Raw genomic sequence first — 20,864 nt, 5'->3', positions numbered from 1 at the left:
TGAGAATTCAGTACTACTTCCTTTTCAATCAAACTGCCTTCCGTTTCAATCAAACTCTCTCACATAGACAAGTATTCTCTCTCATATAGACAAGTATTCTCTCTCACATAGACAAATATACTCTCTCACATAGACAAGTATTCTCTCTTACATAGACAAGTATTCTCTCTCACATAGACAAGTATTCTCTCTCACATAGATAAGTATTCTATCTTACACATCCTGTTATTCTCTTACATATAGTAACATTCTGTTTCACACATACTATTTGTCTCTTACATATATTGTCATACTTTAGTATGATGGTGCATATAAGACGGTATTTTTGTGTGTGTAAGAGAGTATGCCAGTTTATGTGCAAGAGTATAATGGTGTATATGTGAGAGTATAATGGTGTATATGTGAGAGTATAATGGTATATATGTGAGAGTATAATGGTATATATGTGAGAGTATAATGGTATATATGTGAGGTCATGGTGTGTATGTGAGAGTATAATGGTGTATACGTGAGAGTATAATGGTGTATACATGAGAGTATAATGGTATATATGTGAGAGTATAATGGTATATATGTGAGAGTATAATGGTATATATGTGAGGTCATGGCGTGTATGTGAGACCAAGTATGAATTAAGTCCTATACGGCCTCTCATAGAAGACAATACACACACACAATAAACTTACATCACACATACACGCGCACACACAAACACACACACACACACAGCCAGCCAGCACTGCTGGATCAGCCAGGTCTGGTGTACTGCTGGCAGACAAAGCTGTTACTGGCAACAACAGAGACAGCATTAGAGAATTAGCACAGCCTACATTCACATCCCGCATTCATCTATCTTTCTGTGTGTAATACCAGCTGGGTGTGATTCAGCGTTCTGTACCTAACAGTGTGTGTGTGTGTGTGCGCGGGTCTGTGTGTACGCATGTGTTGATGTGTGTGTGTGAATGCGGGTGACCGTGTGTGTATGTGTGTGCATGTGTATGCGTGTGTGTGTTTCAGAAAGCGGACCTGGCCGTGGCAGGGCTGACCATCACAGCTGAGAGGGAGAAGGTCATCGATTTCTCCAAGCCCTTCATGACCCTGGGGATCAGCATCATGTACCGTGTCCACCTGGTGAGACGCCCTCTGACCCCTGACCCCTGACTAACAGATCTGTCGACACACGCTCACACGCTTGACCAGCGCTGACAGCAGAGCTTGGCTAATGACCAGGCGAGAGAGCAGGCAGCTTGGCGGGTGTTCACCTGCTGCCTCTGTGTCTCTCTCCCTCTTTATCCCCCTTTCTTCTCCTTACTCCTCTCTCAACCTCTCTACCTCTATCTTTCCTATCTCTCTATTTCTCTCTGTATCTTTGGTACTCTTTCTCTCTACCATCTCTCTCTCTCTCTCTCTCTCTCTCTCTCTCTCTCTCTCTCTCTCTCTCTCTCTCTCTCTCTCTCTCTCTCTCTCTCTCTCTGTCTCCCCCCTCTCTCTCCCCCTCCTCTCTGTCTCCCCCGTTCTGTGTCTCCCCCCTCTCTCTCCATCTCTCTCAGCAGCAGATGGTGTTTTCCATGGTGTGAAACTCCTGATAAATGTCTTCTCTCATCCCCAGTCCCTAGTCGGCTCTGATGGTGACCACTTCCTAATTCACACCAATAACTCCCTCCACTGGGGATGGAGAAGAGAAAGATGGAGGGGGAGAGAGAGAGGATGGGGGAGAGAGTGCGTGGAGTGAGAGAGAGACCGCAGGGGTGAAGATGGAGAGTAAGAAAGAGAAAGCGAGAGAGAAACATAGACGGAGAAACAACAAAGCAGTGATAGAGGCCAGATATCCGATCCTGTGTGTTTTCGTGGTTGCGGGGCATTAATCAGAAGCCCTATCCCAAACCCAAGGTGACACACACACACACACACTGCCCCCTGCTCTGGCTGCCTGCCTGATGAGTCCACTCTGGCATAGCCAGCAATAACATTAGGGTATCCTCCCAGTAGAGCAGTTACCTCCCTCCCTCACGCTCTCCCTCCCTCTCTCCCTCCACCCCTCACCTCCTGTTTTCCCTCTCTCCCTCCCTCCCTTCGTCCCCCCCAACCCTCTCTCCCTCCCTCCCTCCCTCCCAACCCTCTCTCCCTCCCTCCCTCCCTCCCAACCCTCTCTCCCTCCCTCCCTCCCTCCCAACCCTCTCTCTCTCCCTCCCTCCCTCCCAACCCTCTCTCCCTCCCTCCCTCACCTCCCGCTCTCCCTCCCTCTATGGAGGTGTTAAGAGGCTCAGCTGAGAGTGAGAAGGTGCAGGAGGATCGATAACAGCAGGTGTTCCCGTTAAGTGGTCGTTCTGTTCCGTCCCGGTGGTGGATCACCTCCACGCTGTCGAGGGAGGTGTGGGGGGTGGGGGGAGGTAGCCATGGAGAGGACCCCCAACCCTAGCTCCAGCCCCAGGCCTAGCCCCTAGCTTGGGCTCCAGCCCCAACCCTAGTCCCAGTCCTCGCTTCCAAGCCTAGCTCCTATCCCACCCCCAGCTCCTTCTCCTTAGTCCCCAGTCCCAGTGCTAGCTCCCGTCCCAACCCTAGCACCAGCCTTCCTCCAACATTCAATATCTGAATTCCTGTGACTGGGTTTGTTTAGATCCAATCCACTAAGTATTGATCTGAGATGCAGTCATTCCTATAGGACTCTTCTGCTTATTTCAAACTTTAAATGAAATCCGTGGACCTGATCAATAGCAATGGAAATAGGATGAAGTAGAGCAGCCTGTTGAGTTTTAATTATCAGCAGTGCTGTTTAATATCCCTCCAGGTGTGTGTGTGTGTGCGTGCGTGACTGTGTGTGTGTGTGTGTGTATGTATGTATGTGTGGTGTGTGCTTATGTGGGCATGTTTGCCTGTGTAGGTAAGTGGCAGGGCAGGGCGTCCTCCATCCCTCTATTCATCCATCCTTCTGTCCCTCCAGTCCTGCGTATCGCTGCGGCAGGGTAAGGGTTCCAGGTAAAACAGCACTGCTGGCTTGATATCCGGCTGCTAAACACTCATATTACAGCTGAGATTAGCCTCCCTCTCCCTCCTCCTCATACCTCCATTTCACCATCTGCCCCAGCGTGTCTGCCCTGCTCAGCTCAATCCTAATGACACTTCAGAGGGATCTCCAGAGGTACACTTAGAGAGTTAGGCTTGTAAACAAAGTGCTGTGAGCTTGCAGCATCTGGTAGACCCCCCCCCCCCCACCCTTGCGCCCCCCTCCCACCCTGTCCCGGGCCCAGTGAGGTCCCAGGCCTCCCCAGTCAGCACTCTGTCCCCGAAACCCTGGACGGACACACAAATATACCTGCCTCTCCTCCAAAGGGATATGGTGCTGCAGTGTGCTGTGCTTAATGCAGCAGTTTATGATGTTCATTATTGCCCAGGCTTATTGTTGAGTACAAGGCATACATCCACTTAATAATGGATCTCAAATCACTCTCTCGCTTTCCCCCTCTCCTTCTCCTCCCCTCCCCCTCTTCCACCCTCCCTTTTTCTCTCTCTCTCTCTCTTTCTCTCTCTCTCCCTACCTCTTCCTCTCCTCCTCTACCCTCTCCCTCCCTCCCTCCCCCCCTCCCCATCTCCCTCCCTCCCTATCTCTCATCTGTCATCAGAGAGCATGCTCCTCAGTCTGCTTGTCTATGATTGGCTGTCTGACTAATCACCCCCTCCCCAGGCCGTCTCCTATGTTGTCCAATTAGAGTGATTCGGAGCTGATTACCTCCTCATTAAGAAAGCCTCACGCACACATAATTGGGGATTCATTTAACACTTAGATGCTTTAGAAGCTCTGTCTCCCTCTTGGCCAGCTGTATAATTATGCTCTTAATATGTGGTGGAATGTGGAGGGGCTTTGTTCAGCTCGGAGGGGGAGGCCTGCGGTGTCGATTGGTTGTCGAGTCAGGAAGTGGTGTTTTGTATCATCGGGACGGTACACTTGTTGCATAACTTGCGTTTTTATATGGAAAGCTGTAAGGCCGCCTTTAACACCGAGCCCTGCTGGTTACCCCTGACAACCATCCTGGGTAGCTTGCTGATGTTCTGCAAGGTGGCTGGCTGGCGGGCGGGCGGGCGTGTGTGTGTGTGTGTGTGTGTGTGTGTGTGTACGTGTCGGTCGTGTGTGTCTGGGGAGGATGGGTAATAGCCTCAGGCAGGTGCCATAACCCTGCCTCTGCCTGCTCTCTCATTAGTTTTGTTCTCAGGACTATGGACCTTCTCTGCTGGATAATGAAACACTACAAATTAGACCCCCCAGCCCACCTTCTACCCCCCCTACCCTCTCCTCTACCCTCTCCTCTACCTCTCCTCTCCCCTACCCTCTCCTCTACCCTCTCCTCTACCTCTCCTCTCCCCTACCCTCTCCTCTACCCTCTCCTCTACCCTCTCCTCTACCTCTCCCCGACCCTCTCCTCTACCCTCTCTCCTACCCTCTCCTCTACCCTCTCCTCTACCCTCTCTCCTCTACCCTCTCTCCTACCCTCTCCTCTACCCTCTCCTATACCCTCTCCTCTCCCCTACCCTCTCCTCTACCCTCTCCTCTCCTCTACCCTCTCCTCTACCCTCTCCTCTCCTCTACCCTCTCCTCTACCCTCTCCTCTACCTTCTCCCCTCCTCTACCCTCTCCTCTACCCTCTCCTCTCCTCTACCCTCTCCTCTACCCTCTCTCCTACCCTCTCTTCTCCTCTACCCTCTCCTCTACCCTCTCCTCTACCCTCTCCTCTACCCTCTCCTCTACCCTCTCCTCTACCCTCTCTCCTACCCTCTCCTCTCCTCTACCCTCTCCTCTACCCTCTCCTCTACCCTCTCCTCTCCTCTACCCTCTCCTCTACCCTCTCCTGTACTCCTCTCTCCACCCAGGGTAGGTCTCTCCCGTCCTCTCCCTGCTCTAACCCTGGCTAGGCCTGAGCTTCCTGCCCTCTAGTCTGGACCTGGGGCAGAGCTGCAGTAGACATGCTGAACGCTCTCTCCCTAAAGTCCCAGAGACACAGATGATATGGGCCTCTGTGACGGCCTCTCTCATATCAGTCAGTGGCTGAGGGGACCTCTCTCTCTCTTCCTCTCTCTTCTCTTTCTGCCCCTCTGTTCTCGCTCTCTCTCCTTCTCTCTCCTTCTCTCTCCTTCTCTCTCCTTCTCTCGCTTTCTCTCTCACCTCTCTCGTCTTCTCACTCTGTCTCTGTGTTTAGCTGTCAAGTAAACGCGGATCACGTCTGATCCTTCCCTGTGTCTCTCTAGCAGCCAGTTTAACCACCTCTGTTGAACCTCATGTATTTCAAAGGCTAACACTGTCTCTTTGTGTGGGTGTGTGTATGGATTTGTGTGTGTATGCATGTGTGTGCATGTGTGCGTTCATGCGTGTGTATGTGTGAACACATGTGGTTGTGTGTGTACGTGCGTGCGTGCGGGCATACATGCGTGCGTGTGTTCTCCAGGGTCGTCGGCCGGGGTACTTCTCTTTCCTGGATCCGTTCTCTCCGGGGGTGTGGCTCTTCATGCTGCTGGCCTATCTGGCCGTCAGCTGCGTCCTGTTCCTGGTAGCACGGTGAGCTCTCAGACGCACACTGCCCCCTGCTGGACCAACCGCTGCTGCAGACCCAAGATACAATACACTGACATTAGCATACCGATGAAAATATATTGTTGTACATGCGAGTGTGTGTGTGAGCCTGTGCGAGCCTGCATGGTCTCTGTGTGTGTCTATATGAAGCATGAGGCATCTCAGTGCAGAGAAGCGAAGCGGTCAGTTCAGTGCACAGCAGAAGCAGTCTGTTCACCAGGCAGAGTAAAACAGACTGTAACCAGGGTTGTCTGCGCTGTCATCACCATATGTCTGTTGACATTGAGACCTGTTGTTAGTTGGGTGTGCTCAAGCCTTCGGCGAGAGCACAACCTTTGTTCTCTCACATATATATTATTATTATTATTATTTTTATTTTTATTTCTTTTTGCCCCCCTAAAACTCAGTAAATACTTGGCCTACATAGACAACGTAGGTGTCAAAAGTTTCGTCTTGGTAGCGATTGAGTTGCTTCTATTGGAATTTACGTTCCGTTGCATGGTTTAAGCGTAAGTTAAGTTTTTGTGGCGAAAAGTGAAGCTAACGGTGGCTAATTTGCTAGCCACAGTCACTGACGTTACTAACGTCACTGCGTCACTAACGTCACGAAAACACGCGTGACTACCTTTGCCAGAACATTCGTTTCACATCTGTTAACTTGGGGGATAGCTAGGCTAACTATAGCTTTACTGCAAGGCAGCTGCAGAAACGCCACAAGAAAAGAGGCCAGGGTGATAACTATTTACTCATTTTACTTTGTGATATGACACACAATTGTGATGTGTAATGTACAATATAAGCTGATATTATTAAGGAAGTACATCTACTTTCGGAAACAGTAGTCTACTATTTCACTGAAGTATTAGCATCATGACATTAGCCTGTTTCCCGGGCAACACATACTACAGTGGTCTATGATGTAGCGTTATCTGTTTTCAATCGTTAAAATAAACATTCCTCACATATACATTTTCGTTGTAGGATTTATTCTGACATTAGAAAACGATTTGTTGGTGAAATTACCATTACCTGTGGTTTCAAACCAGTGTAGCTCACTGCAACGCTGTAGCTTACGCGAGACACACTACAAACACATCTAGCTACAGTACACAGCTGTTTAGGAAGTCAAACGGCGACAGAAAATGTTCCGCACTCCCCTTACTTAAATCAAAAGTCTATCTAACTACTAACCTGAACTTCATTGCCACAGCCTAAACGTTGTCAATCTGTTCATGAAAATAATTAATTTCAGCCTAAACCGTACAACGGAACGTTAAATCCAATTCAACCAACGCAATCGCTACCAAGACGAACACAGCAGTAGTCTAGTACTGTACCGTAGTAGTACAATTTACCGGGGCAGCTTCTCAACACAGGGCTATATCGCATTTTGCGTTGTTACTGACAATGATCGCTACCAGTGAGCTTTTTATGAATGAGCAATTTTCCACTAAATAAATGTCAAGCTTATTTACGTTTTGGGGGGCATATTTTCAGTTAGCAGATGGTACCGTTTGAATTGCGATTCCATCTTCTACTGCCGGGTAACGTCGTAGAATAATCTTCAAAGGGGTTGTTTATTCATGAATGAATGCAATATGAGTAGGCTAAATGCCTGAAAATATCATGAGAAGAGAAAAACTTAAAATGACGTTTAAATCATAGAGATTAGGTCAATTTTTACACCGGTCTGCAATAATGTCACGAAAACACGCGTGACTACCTTTGGCAGAACATTCGTTTCGCATCTGTTAACTTGGGGGATAGCTAGGCTAACTATAGCTTTACTGCAAGGCAGCTGCAGAAACGCCACAAGCAAAGAGGCCAGGGTGATAAATATTTACTCATTTTACTTTGTGATATGACACACAATTGTGATGTGTAATGTACAATATAAGCTGATATTATTAAGGAAGTACATCTACTTTCGGAAACAGTAGTCTACTATTTCACTGACATATTAGCATCATGACATTAGCCTGTGTTGCCCGGGCAACACATACTACAGTGGTCTATGATGTATCTGTTTTCAATCGTTAAAATAAACATTCCTCACATATACATTTTCGTTGTAGGATTTATTCTGACATTAGTAAACGATTTGTTGGTGAAATTACCATTACCTGTGGTTTCAAACCAGTGTAGCTCACTGCAACGCTGTAGCCTACTGTACCCGAGACACTAGTGTGAGTAGCTAACAACAACTCCTCAGCTGTTTAAGTCAAACGGCAACAGAACATGTTCGGCACTCCCCTTACTCAAAAGTCTTTCAGTAGGGAAACTATCTGACTACTAACCTGAACTTCATTGCCACAGCCTAAACTTTGTCAATCTGTTCATGAAAATAATTAATTTCAGCCTAAACCGTACAACGGAACGTTTAATCGAATTCAACCAACGCAATCGCTATCAAGACGAACACAGCAGTAGTCTAGTACTGTACTGTAGTAGTAGAATTTACCGGGGCAGCTTCTCCACACAGGGCTATATCGCATTTTGAGTTGTTACTGACAATGATCGCTACCAGTGAGCTTTTTATGAATGAGCTATTTTCCACTAAATAAATGTCAAGCTTATTTACGTTTTTGGGGGCATATTTTCAGTTAGCAGATGGTACTGTTTGAATCGCGATTCTATCTTCTGCCGGTAAAGTCGTAGAATAATCTTCAAAGGGGGTTCTTTATTAATGAATGAATGCAATATGAGTAGGCTAAATGCCTGAAAATATCACGAGAAGGGACAACTTAAAAGGACGTTTAAGTCATAGAGATTAGGTCCATTTGTACACCGGTCTGCCAAATGTATTCGTTTTGATTCAGCCTGTCAGCTGCCTCTTGCAGGGGAAATGAGAAGACATCATATTTCATTCTACACTTCACTCGTATTTTGAGTTGTAAATGAGCAGCAAAAAAAAGATGCTTTTAAATCTATGTAATCTTTATAAATAATAAGTAGGCCCGATGCATTTTTATATAAAATATACAGACCCCTGTGCAACCGACGCAAGCAAGCACACCCTACAATTTCCCCAGAAATTGTATCCTCTCTAGTTTATATATGCTCTCATTATCATTAGCTAGCTTGGTGTTTGTGTGTCCATGGCAAGACGAGAGAATACGCACCCAGCGCTACACACCCAGAATCTTCTACAAAGTCGAACACACTGCTGTCAGCACTGCTGCACTCGGCACATTCTAACTGCATCATTAGCCTACCTTCAGTCACAGGCCTGGCCTGTGTGTGTGTGTGTGTGTGTGTGTGTGTGTGTGTGTGTGTGTGTGTGTGTGTGTGTGTGTGTGTGTGTGTGTGTGTGTGTGTGAGAGTATGGGTGTGCATTTGTGTGTGCGTGTATATGTTTGTGTGTGTGTGTGTGTACTGAAAGGTGACTCATGGGGAAATGGAAAGCAGGTTGAAACTCCCCCCCTCCCAGAGACACAAGGTGACTTTGTGAATCCCATTCTGTACTTTTCCCACGCTCTGCTTTTCTCTGTTTGACCTCAACGCTCTTTCCTTATCTTTCACTCCTTTTTTTGTAAATGTTCCCCCTTCTGCCTCTCTTCTCTCTTTTCCTCTTGACCCCCTTGCCCTTTTTCTCTACCTCTCTCTTCCTCTATAATAATAATAATAATATGATTGATTTGTATAGCTTTCTTCCTCTCTCCCCTCTCTCCCCTCTCCCTCCTCTCTCCCCTCTCCCTCCTCTTTCTCTCCTCTCTCCCTCCTCTCTCCCTTCTCTCTCCCTCTCTTCCTCTCCTCCCTCTCCCTTTTTTTCACCTCTCTTTCTCTTCCTCCTCTCTCCGTCTCTTCTTCTCTCTTCCTCCACTCTCTTCTCTCTTCCTCCCCCCCTCTCAGTCTGACTCCGTATGAGTGGTACAACCCCCACCCCTGTCTGAAGGGGCGCTGTAACCTGCTCATCAACCAGTACTCCCTGGGGAACAGCTTCTGGTTTCCTGTGGGGGGGTTCATGCAGCAGGGCTCCACCATCGCCCCCCGCGCCCTCTCCACCCGTTGTGTCAGCGGGGTCTGGTCAGTGGTCAAACACACCTACAGATAATGCACATGCCTACACACCTACACCTACACGTACTGTACATGCACACACAGACACATGCTCTCTCATACGGACACCCGGTCTCTCACACACACTTCACAAACCCACTTCACAAACAGAGCACACATGCACACTAAGAATATATGCATTGTATGTGTATATATATATATGTAAACAGTATATACACACATATCTGACACTGTGTGTGTGTTACAGGTGGGCGTTCACACTGATCATCATCTCATCCTACACTGCCAACCTGGCAGCGTTCCTGACGGTGCAGAGGATGGAGGTCCCCATCGAGTCAGTGGACGACCTGGCTGACCAGACCGCCATCGAGTACGGGACCATGCACGGAGGATCCACCATGACCTTCTTCCAGGTACACACATACACACACAGAGACACACACACACATAGACACACATGCATGAACACAAACATACACACACACACACACAGACATACACCTTCAAGCCACCTTAATCAATGAGCTGTCAGGCTGCAATGTCAACTAGGACATTTCCCTGTTCTCTTCCCTTCTCCCTCCACTCATCCCGCTCTGTCACTTTCTGTCCATGTCTCTCTCTCTCCCCAACTCACTCTCTCTCCCTCTCTCTCTCTCTCTCTCTCTCTCTCTCTCTCTGGTTATCCCATCTCCCTCTCTCTTCCTCCCCCTACCCCTCTCTCTCCTCCAGAACTCGCGGTACCAGACCTACCAGCGCATGTGGAACTTCATGCACTCCAAGCAGCCGAGCGTTTTTGTGAAGAGCACGGAGGAGGGCATCGCCCGCGTGCTCAACTCCAACTATGCCTACCTGCTGGAGAGCACCATGAACGAGTACTACCGCCAGAGGAACTGCAACCTCACCCAGATAGGAGGCCTGCTGGACACCAAGGGATATGGCATCGGCATGCCCGTTGGTAGGAAAGGGGGAGGGAGAGAGGGAGGGGTGGAGAGGAGGGAAGAAGGGAGGGAGAGAGATGGTTTGTCTACAGGGATGAGATTGACTTTTGTTTTTTCTGTCCTTTCCTTCTTTTTCCTTTCATTTCCTCCTCTCCTCTCTTCTTTTCTCCTCTCCTCTACTCCCGTCCCCTCTCCTCTTCTTTTCTCCTCCCCTCTAAACCTCCCCACTCCTCTCCTCCCAGGGTCCCTGTACAGGGATGAGTTTGACCTGGCCATTCTGAAACTGCAGGAGGAGAACCGTCTGGAGATCCTGAAGAGGAAGTGGTGGGAAGGAGGGAAGTGTCCTAAAGAGGAGGACCATCGAGCCAAAGGTACATTCCTCCTCCTCCTCTAGTCCTCCATCTCTCCCCTCTCTGGCTCTGTCCATCTCTCTACTCCTTCCCTCTATCCTTGTCCTCCGTCTATCCTTTCTCTGGTCTCTGACTCCATCCCTCCATCTGCTGAACATGTGGTCCAAGTTTACATACAGAAACACTGATCCCTCCCTACCTCCCTCCTTCCCTTCACCCCTTTTCCTTCCTCCCCATTTCCCTACTCCCCCCTTCCTCTTCTCTCCTACCTTCACCCCCTTTCCCTACACCTGCCTCCCTGTTCTCTACTCTCCTCCCTCCTCCTCCTCCCTCCAGGTCTGGGCATGGAGAATATTGGGGGCATCTTCGTGGTGCTGGTGTGTGGCCTGCTGGTGGCCATCTTCATGGCAGTGCTGGAGTTTGTCTGGATGCTGAGACAGACGCCAGGACACGAGGTGAGAGACCAGTATCTAGCCTGCCTCTGCTTCCTGTCTCTCAACTGCCCCTGCCCCTCCTCCACTTCCTCTTCCTGTCTGTCGCTGTGACATCATAATCTTCCTTCCTGTCCAGCCCTTTAGACCTGCGGGACAGCACAAAGCCAAAGAGATTACCTCAAGTCACATGGATGCCTTCTTACACGTGACAGACAATAGCCACACCTGGTTATATATCTTCTTTCTGAATACTCTTCTGCAGTTCTGTTTTCAAGACTTTAAATTAACAATTATTTATTTGATATAGGGTAATATATATATATATACATATTTATATTGGCTATTTCTGGAGGCGTCCTGTTTTGTGGTCCGTTAAGTTTATTGCTGTGAGTCTTTCAACTGAATGTGTTCCGAAACATCACTGTGATTGGTTCAAATACTGAATCTGTTCAGAGACATCACTGTGATTGGTTTGAATACTGAATGTGTTCTGAGACATCACTGCGATTGGTTTTAAATAAAGTGTTCTCCTTTGTCTGCCATGGTGTTGATTTATTTGTGTACGTATATCATGTGAATAGTGTGTAAGTGCGTGTATTTGTGTGTGTGCGTATGTGTGTGCCGGAGTGTCACACGATCAAAACTTGAAAAATACAGGTTACAAAAGTTATAAATCAAGTTGTAACATACCATACATGTTACTGTAGCTGAAGCTATTCAGCCCCTGTAAATGTCCTAGCAGTGTTCCTCCTCTTCTTCTTTCCTCTCAGTCACCTCTCCTGCGTCCTCACCTCCTCCTCTTCTGTCTCCTGTTTCCTTTCCTGTCTGCTGTGTCCGCTCCTCTCTGTCACCTCCTCTCCTGCCTCCTCAGCTCCTCTCAAGTCTCCTCTCAGTCACCTCCTCTCCTGTCTCCTCTGCCCTGCAGCTGTCTGTGTGTGAGGAGATGTTCCGGGAGCTGCAGGGGATTGTTCTGTGCCGGGATAGCCTGCAGCTTCGCCGCCGCCGCACCCCCGCCATGCTCCGGCCACGCCCCCTGCCACTGGAGGAGCGCCGGGCTCGAGCTGCGGCCGTGAACCTCAGTAACGGGAAGCTGTGTGCCGGTACCGGGCTACCGGAGCCCCTGTCCCACAGACTGGCTCAGGAGGCAGCGCTAGTGGCCCGCGGCTGCAGCCACATCCGGATCTGCCCGGAGTGTCGGAGGTTCCAGGGTCTCCGCCTGCGACCGCCAGGACCCGGCGCTGTCCTGCCCTCGCCCACTCACAGCGACGAGAGCATAGAGTGGGAGAAGACAACCAATAGCAGCGAGCCTGAGTAACCCCCCCCCCCCCCTCCCCCTTCACACAAACACACACCTGCTCTCTGTCACCCAGAAACTCTACCCAGCTGACACTTTCCCACTCCCACTGGGGGGGTTAGCGGGTGTCCTGAGGTTTACCTGGAAGGGCGGGGGTCTTGTTTATCCGGGGGGGGGGGGGGGGACCCCCGTCCAAAACGGAGCTGGGCGTTGGCAATTGCAGAATGCTGATTGGAAACTAGTCATGGAATGTTGTGTTCGTGGTTATTGTCCAGATCTCAGATGGGAGACAGAAAGTGGTCATCGAATGGACTGACCCTACTGGCCCACCGCCCTGTGTAGCACAGGAAGAATACAAAGACAGACAGCTACTTTGTACTATGCAGTATTTTCTGTCATGCGTCGTGCCGTTGATCTCTTTTATAAGTTATTTCTTTCCTCTGTTGTGTTACTAGTATTGATATTGATACTGTATTCTACTGTTCTTTCAAGAATTCAACATTTCTTTACCTGAAGAGTTTATGGACACTCACCTCTCAGTTTATGGAACCTCTCACCACTAGTTGAGAGGTTCTCATAGAAGTTAGAAGCCGTTGCCGAGAAACACAGCACCCTGACGGAACAAGACCTTGTCCCTGACACATCCCACTCCCTGTGTCATGCAGGTCATCCATGAACGTTTTATAAATGCTTTCGTTTATGGTTACCACTCTCTGGTTACTAAACTTGTGCTTTATTCTTTTTATTCCTGTCTTTCATGCAGTGTTTATGTCCTCAGTCTCTTCACCCACCTCTATTTAAACATGAAATCAATAGGCCCTCTATTTCCTATTGGAAGTGAGGCTGGAGTCCTCTAAATGTCTAATCTTAATTCCTCATGAAGCGCCTATGGTGATATTACCTGCACCAGTAGCCGTAGGACGTTAGTTTCTGAGTAAAGTAGGTTTCCTTCAAACTTCATCAGACAGATGAAGCTGTTACCTTGGCCTGTGACAAACAGCGAAAGGGATGTCTGGACAGGCAATGATAGGGCTGAAGCCTGTCTATCTGTCATTAGAGCTCTCTGATAGGTCCATCAGTCTGTCTGTGCCCTGGAAGCGGTGCCAATCAGAAAAGGACAGCCCCTAAAACCATGACAATGCTTGGTCTTATTGGAGCAGACCAGGTATGACACATTCATTACTCTTGGTCATGTCTAATAGGAACAAGATCAATACATCATGTCCAAGGAAGACGTCCCCTGGAATCAACTTTGTTGATAACTATCTGATGCCATCAAATTCAAAGTTTTAGACTATAATTTTTATGACATTTGCCCTCAAAGAACTCACTTTTTTCAGTCCTAAACAACAATCGTTCTCCTCCCACACACACACACCGGTCACTATAGAAGGTAATACTTGTTATTTAGTATGTGATTATGTTTATTATGAAGATGATGAAGATGAAAAGTGATGATCCCTGCCTGGAGTAGGTCATTCAGACTTAGTGTCTGAGTCTGTACGGAGTTGAGGCTTTCCTGTTTGGAGGGGTGAAGAGAGAAGGACAGGGATACAGGGGATGAAGGGATGGGAGGAAATAAAGGAGGTAGAGAAGGATAAAAAATTAAAGAGAGGAGAAGAGTGAGGAAGAATCTGTACAGTTGAACTTGTTACGTTGTCTGGAAGATGGTGTTGCCAACTGGCGGTGTGGCACTGTTGGGGGCGTGGTGTCATTGTGGGCGGGACTCCGCTGGGGGGGCAAGATGGTTCCGCCCTACTGCAGTGTGTAAATACAGTCTCATCTACAGGGTTTCCCAGGCCTGGCTCCCGGGGTTTCTGGGCATATCATCTCTAATGCACAACAAACAGATCCCTCCTATGCACACACAGACACACACATCCTTTACACACTCAAATTTTACACGTCCTGTGCATAGCTATCTACCAGCACACACACACAGGAAATGACATACCAAATTCACACCTTTAATTAGTGTAGTCTGTAGAACAAGAGATAGTTTTAGGTGATTGTAAAAAGATGGATGGATTTGAGTTGTGAGCCACACACTCAAATTGTACAGATACCAGCACACGCAAACACACACACACAAACCTGCTCTCTGTCACCCAGAAACTACTCTCACACACAGTAAATTGTGTTTGCAATACCAAATTCACACTTTTAATTGGTGCATTCTGTCGAACGAGAGATTATAGTGTTAGGTGATTGTCAAAATATAGGAGCCACAGAAGGATTTAAGTTAAACCAACTTGAAGGCTTATGTGCTGTACATACTAACTTAATAAACACTGAAAACATTTACATAAGTGCTAAATAAGATGTGGTTTAAAGGAGATTGCCAATTACCTCTGAGTCTAACAGGGAGCAAGGATTGTATAGAATTATAACCAATCCCATGGAGAGCCCCTGGGAGCCAAACTGTGAAACCCTGTATAGTATGGCAGGGGTTGGCTGCTATATTTTATATGCTTTATTTTCTTATGTTGTCATTTTTATTCCACTATAAATACATTTGTAAAAACATTAAAACTCCGTTCTGGGGTGATTTTCAGTTTGTCTTCTCGTCTTTATTCACAGTTGGTGTGTTTTGCTGCAGTGTTCGTAGCTCCTTCACATGGAGTAAGTGTGGAATGTTATGAGAGCCCCGTTGTATGTATGTATGTGTGTGTGTGTGTGTGTGTGTGTGTGTGTGGTGGGGGGGGCTTCCCCTACAAAGCCAAGGCCAAACAGAGATCCTTCCCCATGTGAATGTTAGACAGCAACAACAGAGGACATAACCTCCTCTTCCTCATCTGTCTGTCCAGGCTGCTGCCTGCTGGTTCATCTGACACCAAGCATCTGCATACAGATCCCAAACACACCACATAATGACTGCTAATTCTTAACTCTATTACACAGTCAGTCACTCAACCAGGCAGTCAGTCAGTCTTAAAGTGGTCTTCAACGGTTGTGTATTGGGGACTGCTCTGTGTGTGTACGTGTCTGCATGTACAACATGCAACTCCACAGCCCTGCATTTGATTTACTGTTCAATTCACTTCCTAGATCTCTCTCTGCGCCATGGCTCTTCTCCTCTCCATTACACACACACTCGCACACACACACACATTTAATATGTCAAGCTCCAGTCCCTATATACAGTACATACTATCCCAACTACTGTATATACTCTTGAGTAATCCAACTAAATGTTACAATATTCTGATTATTCTAACTAGAATGTGAGTGTACTATCTCTACATATACCTGGACAGTTACAATATTCATACTACAAACTATACTTGAGTATTCTAACTATACTTATATAGTTACTATATGGGGGGTGGGGTGACAACACAAGGCCCTGGCTAACTACCCTGAAAAGGAACAGGAGACAGATTATAAAGCAATGAGGTTCTGTATCGATTCAGCTGGCAGCACAGCGGAACAGACTATAGTTGTTGTTGTTATTATTGTTGTGGTGTGTGAGAAGGTAGGAACTCCGGGGTCTGTGGAGGCTGTCAGTGGTTTCATCCTTTTAGGTCCCCAGACAGTGGCTGTTGAACGTATTGAGCGAAACATCTTGACATTGTTTGCCTTCCATAAAACGCAGGTTCATTCAGAGTCTGGTCCCTTCCCCAGACAGTGGCTGTTGAACGTATTGAGCGAAACATCTTGACATTGTTTGCCTTCCATAAAACGCAGGTTCATTCAGAGTCTGGTCCCTGTGCTCTCCATGACTGCTGTGATCAATGAACCTCAGATGGTCTGACATTGATTTGTCAGAGTGTGTGGGTGTGGGTGTAAGAAGGAGAAACACAGACATCAGCCTGCACATTAAAAACCCACTGGAGAAATATGCACATCTCTCTCTCAAACACACATAACACAGACTCATTACCTTTCATTGTTGAGACACTCAATGAAGCGAAGAGAGATTAGCACTCCTCACAGAACTTCAATGCATATCCACCATCCACGGTTAAGAGGAAATTTGGCCTAATAAACCTTTAATGCTCAGACATGCTAGGTGTTAATTGGTTGTAAATGCAGATTCTAATCCCAGAATAATGACTCACCATCTCTGAAGAGGAAGCAAGGAGGAAAAGCAACAGACTGTGAAACAAACTGACTGATGAGAATTTAGCTGTTTATCTGCTCGCCCTCTGGGATAATCAGCTGTACTCAGCTCTAGCTGAGAGCTTGATCATATTTCCTGGGCCAGTGCGTTTCTGATCAGTTATTAGGATTTCTCTGTTTGTTGGTATTCTTATTATTATTCTTGTAACCTATTTGGCCCAATAACTCAATATCTCCTTGGTAAAAGATTTTGATATTTGGCACATTGATACAACAGGCCATGACAAACTCCCACACCAAGAATGGCAGTGAAGGTCTGGCATTTGACCTTAAGGGGCACCACAGGCCACGCCCAAATGTCCCATTTTCGAAGTGATGGCATTTCCACCCCATCTGTCCAATTCTTCTGAAACTTGGTGTACGTGTCTCATTTCTCATGGGGAACTGTAAGCCACTTCATAGCACGCACTTGGATACCTGTTGCTGTATTGTCTCACTCTTGTGTAAATACTACACAAAAAGGGCCAGAACTATTGCGTATTGTAGATAGGATCATGGTACATCTAGCCAGCGACACTGTATAAAGTTCCATTCACAGTCAACCAGTGCACTCACGTAAGTATTGAAAACAGGATGGTGTCTGTGGCTCTGTTTGCTAGAGTGTAACATCTATAACCTGGTTGCTAGTGGCTCAAATCCTTGTGCAAACAGAGATTTAGGATTCTGCAGGTTGATATTCCTTTGTCAGGAGTTAAGTCTACTCCTCTAACATAACAACAATATAATATTAACAATATTTTGCCATTTTGAGGAGGAATCCGCCATTGCTGCTCGCAGCTATTTTTATTACTCTTCCGCCTCCTGTTTGTCTCTGAGTAGGCTTCAGTCCCTCGTGTTTCTTGTTCAGGTGTTCTCTTTTGAATGTGTTGCGATTGTTGGTGACATCTAGTGGTCACTAGCGGTACAACGTGAACATCGCTAAGAAACTACATGCTTTTCAGAAGGTCTTATTCTTGGTGTGGGGGTGTAACAATTTACATAAGATCTCTTATGAGTTAAAACATTTTTTTTTATTGGCACTAACTCAGAATGACACAGGTGTGTTAACAAGGTCTGGACAAAAGCAGACAGAGGCTTCCGAATCTCGGTCAGATGTCAAGTGAGTTGAGGCCGAAGTCAGAGAGCATGACCTTGTATTCCTGGTGCAGGCTGAAGCTCTGGTCCTCCCACCCCTGTCGAGCTGCACACAGCTGGGACGCCAGGCTGTCGAGAGAGTCCTGGAAAACCAGCACCGAAGGTAAAACACAATACAAACAACTAACAAATGAAATGTTTTGTTTTACATTCCTCTTTCATGATCGTATGTGGTGATTTAGGGTTTGTGAAAAGCCTTGGAAGTTCAGAGCACCCATCACAACATTTACTATACCACAGTGATGCAGCAACTGTAGCTATTATGGTCAACTGTACTTCCGACATCATGTACTCACGTGTATATAGTTTTACACCAGGTCCTGAAATTCGAACCTCAGACTTTCTGCATCTACCATTATAGACAAAGTATGAACTCCCTGAGGGCCGGTGATAGGTTTCAGGGCTTTGGCTGTTGCGAGACACTCATGTAATACTCATGTAACAACAGGGATTTGAGCCAAATACTTCGGAAGTTACAAACAAGACAACTCTACCACACAGACAGGATGTGAGGAGGCCAGTTGGAGAAGGGATTACCTTCACTGCTCTTGGTTTTGTAGTTTAAATGACTACATTAGTGATACTATGTTTGTTTGGCTTAATGTCTAAATGACTAAATGTAATGTGGTATGTGGAAACATGTCAAAGGTCAACGAGGCATCATTTGAGACTTGGGCCCCAGATTCTGAGAATACAGGACACCAAGATTTAGTGACTGTTTCAGATGTTGGCTTATATAATGGCATAGCTTGTAGCTTCTTTGTTTCACATTGACCTATGCTTCCTAGTAGTGATCGTCCAATGAACTGAGCTTGTGAAAAAACTACCTGCATCAAACCTTTTCAATGCTTATTGCCCATGATTGCATATTTTTCCGGATCTGTCACAGAGGGTGTAAATGCTCCATACTGATAGGCTACTGTGCAGGAGTTGTGAAACATCTATGTTCGGATTGGTCATGCATCCGAATCCATCCAAGTTGAGCTTTTCTCAACTTTTATGTCCGTCTTACAGGCTGGTAAAACCCACCCAAGGTAAATGCAGCCGTACAAAAGGATAGGGGTATTGCATACAAAAACTGCGAACCAGTCTTCGTCACTATGAGATCCATCACTACATTAGAACCACTCACATGCAGGATCTTCTCATAGTCTGTCTCCATGCTGTCCAGTCTGGTCTGAAGCTCTGAGATGGTAGCATCCTTCTCCTGCTGTAGTAGATCCCCCTGCGCCCTCTCTGTCCTCAGCTCCTCCTTACACTGGGCTGAACACACACATACACGCACACATACATGCATACATACACATATATGCACACACACAGACACATGTACGCATACACACATACATACACACACACACAGACGGTACATAAACACACAGGACACACACACTCACATTTCACACATACACACACACCCACACAATCGAGAATAGATCCCCAAAAGTTTCATGGGTATATCTCTTTACCCAGCTGTTGTCTTAAAGAAATGACCTCCTCCTCCAGCCTCTTTACCCTGGCCGTCAGACCTGTCTGGATGCTGTCGTACTGACGAGACACCACTGGGGGGCAGTAGAGAAACAAGGACACCGTCAACCCCTGAGCTAAAGGCTCCCTCTCAGCTTAACATGCCGTTCAGAGGAGAGAAACAACAACTGATCGGCTTCAAACTAAACTACAGCCGTAGATGTAATTCAGAGAGTTGCAAACTAACTGTCGTCAGAAGGGGTAAATCTCCCTCTTGTCTGGTGGAAGGTTACGTAAGATGTGGGAGGTGGGAGTGAGCAGAGGAATTGAGAACGGTTAACGGTTAACCAGACCTTCGCTGACGTCACTCCGGTCCTGCCTTTCGTGGCTCAGCTTCTGTTCCAGGTCTCTGACCTCCACCCTCAGCTCACTGCTGACCGCCCGGGCCTGGCGCGCCACATCACACCGCACGGCTGAAACACACACACACACAGTACATTCACACATACACATATATGCATACAGTACGCATACACACAGACAAAGACATGGTACATACACTCATAGACATATAGTACAAATACACACACATACAGTATAGTACACACATACACACACAGTACACACACATGGTAAACACACACATACAGTATACACATACATGATAAATACACACACACATGCATATGATACACACACGATACATAGACAGTCCATAGACACACGCATACAGTACACACAAACACATTAAGCACATACACACATAGAGCACACACAGACATACCCACATGGATGACACACACACACACACACATTCAGTGTACACACATTACACTTACAAAAAATTTAATAATAAGAATATAATTAAAAGGCACAGACACGTCACATTTATACATATACATAGGCCTATATGTATAAAGACTCACACGACACAACAAGCAAATATTGAACAGGGGTGTGATGAATAAAAGCAATAGGACGGATTAGTGTCGGATGGCTCACCAAGATGATCTCTCAGAATCTCAACATCCAGCACAGTACGTTTGTACTGCGCCTCCAGTTTATTCACACCTACACAAGAAGACTTGGTGACTTTGATGATGTGGAGCAACAATGTCAGGTCAGGACAGGACAGGACAGAACGACTCAAACGACTTGACGAAATGAGATAACTGAATCAGACATACCCTCCTCAGGTTTCTTGGTCTTTTTTATCTTTCTTCGACCTTTTTTCTTCGGAGGCATTGTTTTATTTTTATTTTTGCAAACCTGCACTGCAGTAGTGGTGTATGCCTACCTAAACCTGGAAAATATATTTGTATTGAGTCCAATTATATCATGTTGCACAACTGTTGCTATAAGGATTGTCAACATTGAGGGAAGGTTGATTGGCAATTCCCATGTCCACAGTATCTTGAGTAGAGCGCTATTACTTGTTTTATGACAGTCCAAAAAGTCCTGTTATTGGATCTTTCTTTAAGAGGCGGGCATGGATGTTGTCCCTGTTGTTAGGGTGATGAGCAGACGCGCGCCGAAAATCAAGAG

General features: G+C 46.8%; 2 protein-coding genes across 2 annotated transcripts in view; one reads left to right on the top strand and one right to left on the bottom strand.

Moving 5' to 3' along the window:
* The window catches only part of grik4 (glutamate receptor, ionotropic, kainate 4), an 82,624-nt gene extending 70,007 nt beyond the window's left edge, over nt 1-12,617 (top strand). The window contains exons 6-13 of the mRNA XM_067246642.1: nt 1,022-1,131; nt 5,436-5,545; nt 9,413-9,586; nt 9,828-9,993; nt 10,310-10,535; nt 10,761-10,889; nt 11,205-11,323; nt 12,228-12,617. Coding sequence (XP_067102743.1) covers nt 1,022-1,131; nt 5,436-5,545; nt 9,413-9,586; nt 9,828-9,993; nt 10,310-10,535; nt 10,761-10,889; nt 11,205-11,323; nt 12,228-12,617 — 1,424 coding nt within the window. The remainder of the gene's footprint in view (nt 1-1,021; nt 1,132-5,435; nt 5,546-9,412; nt 9,587-9,827; nt 9,994-10,309; nt 10,536-10,760; nt 10,890-11,204; nt 11,324-12,227) is intronic.
* Nucleotides 12,618-17,741: 5,124 nt separating this feature from the next.
* On the bottom strand, nt 17,742-20,576 carry drc12 (dynein regulatory complex subunit 12 homolog). Its single transcript, XM_067246908.1, has 6 exons — nt 20,507-20,576; nt 20,322-20,390; nt 19,673-19,792; nt 19,322-19,414; nt 18,985-19,115; nt 17,742-17,935 (listed from the first exon to the last, which is right to left on the bottom strand). The coding sequence occupies exons 1-6, from the start codon at nt 20,562-20,564 to the stop codon at nt 17,807-17,809; spliced, it is 600 nt and encodes a 199-aa protein (XP_067103009.1). The 5' UTR covers nt 20,565-20,576; the 3' UTR covers nt 17,742-17,806.
* Between the last annotated feature and the right edge of the window lie 288 nt (nt 20,577-20,864).

The sequence above is a fragment of the Osmerus mordax genome, chromosome 11, assembly GCF_038355195.1.
Source record: "Osmerus mordax isolate fOsmMor3 chromosome 11, fOsmMor3.pri, whole genome shotgun sequence".
Classification (NCBI taxonomy): Eukaryota; Metazoa; Chordata; class Actinopteri; order Osmeriformes; family Osmeridae; genus Osmerus; species Osmerus mordax.
This window is presented reverse-complemented; position numbering and strand designations above follow the sequence as displayed.

Coding starts and splice junctions, on each gene's coding strand:
- drc12 (XM_067246908.1), bottom strand. CDS start 20,564: ATGCCTCCGAAGAAAAAAGGTCGAAGAAAGATAAAAAAGACCAAGAAA. Junction 19,415..19,672: donor CCGGAGTGACGTCAGCGAAG/GTCTGGTTAACC, acceptor ACTGCCCCCCAG/TGGTGTCTCGTCAGTACGAC. Junction 17,936..18,984: donor ACTATGAGAAGATCCTGCAT/GTGAGTGGTTCT, acceptor CTGGTTTTCCAG/GACTCTCTCGACAGCCTGGC.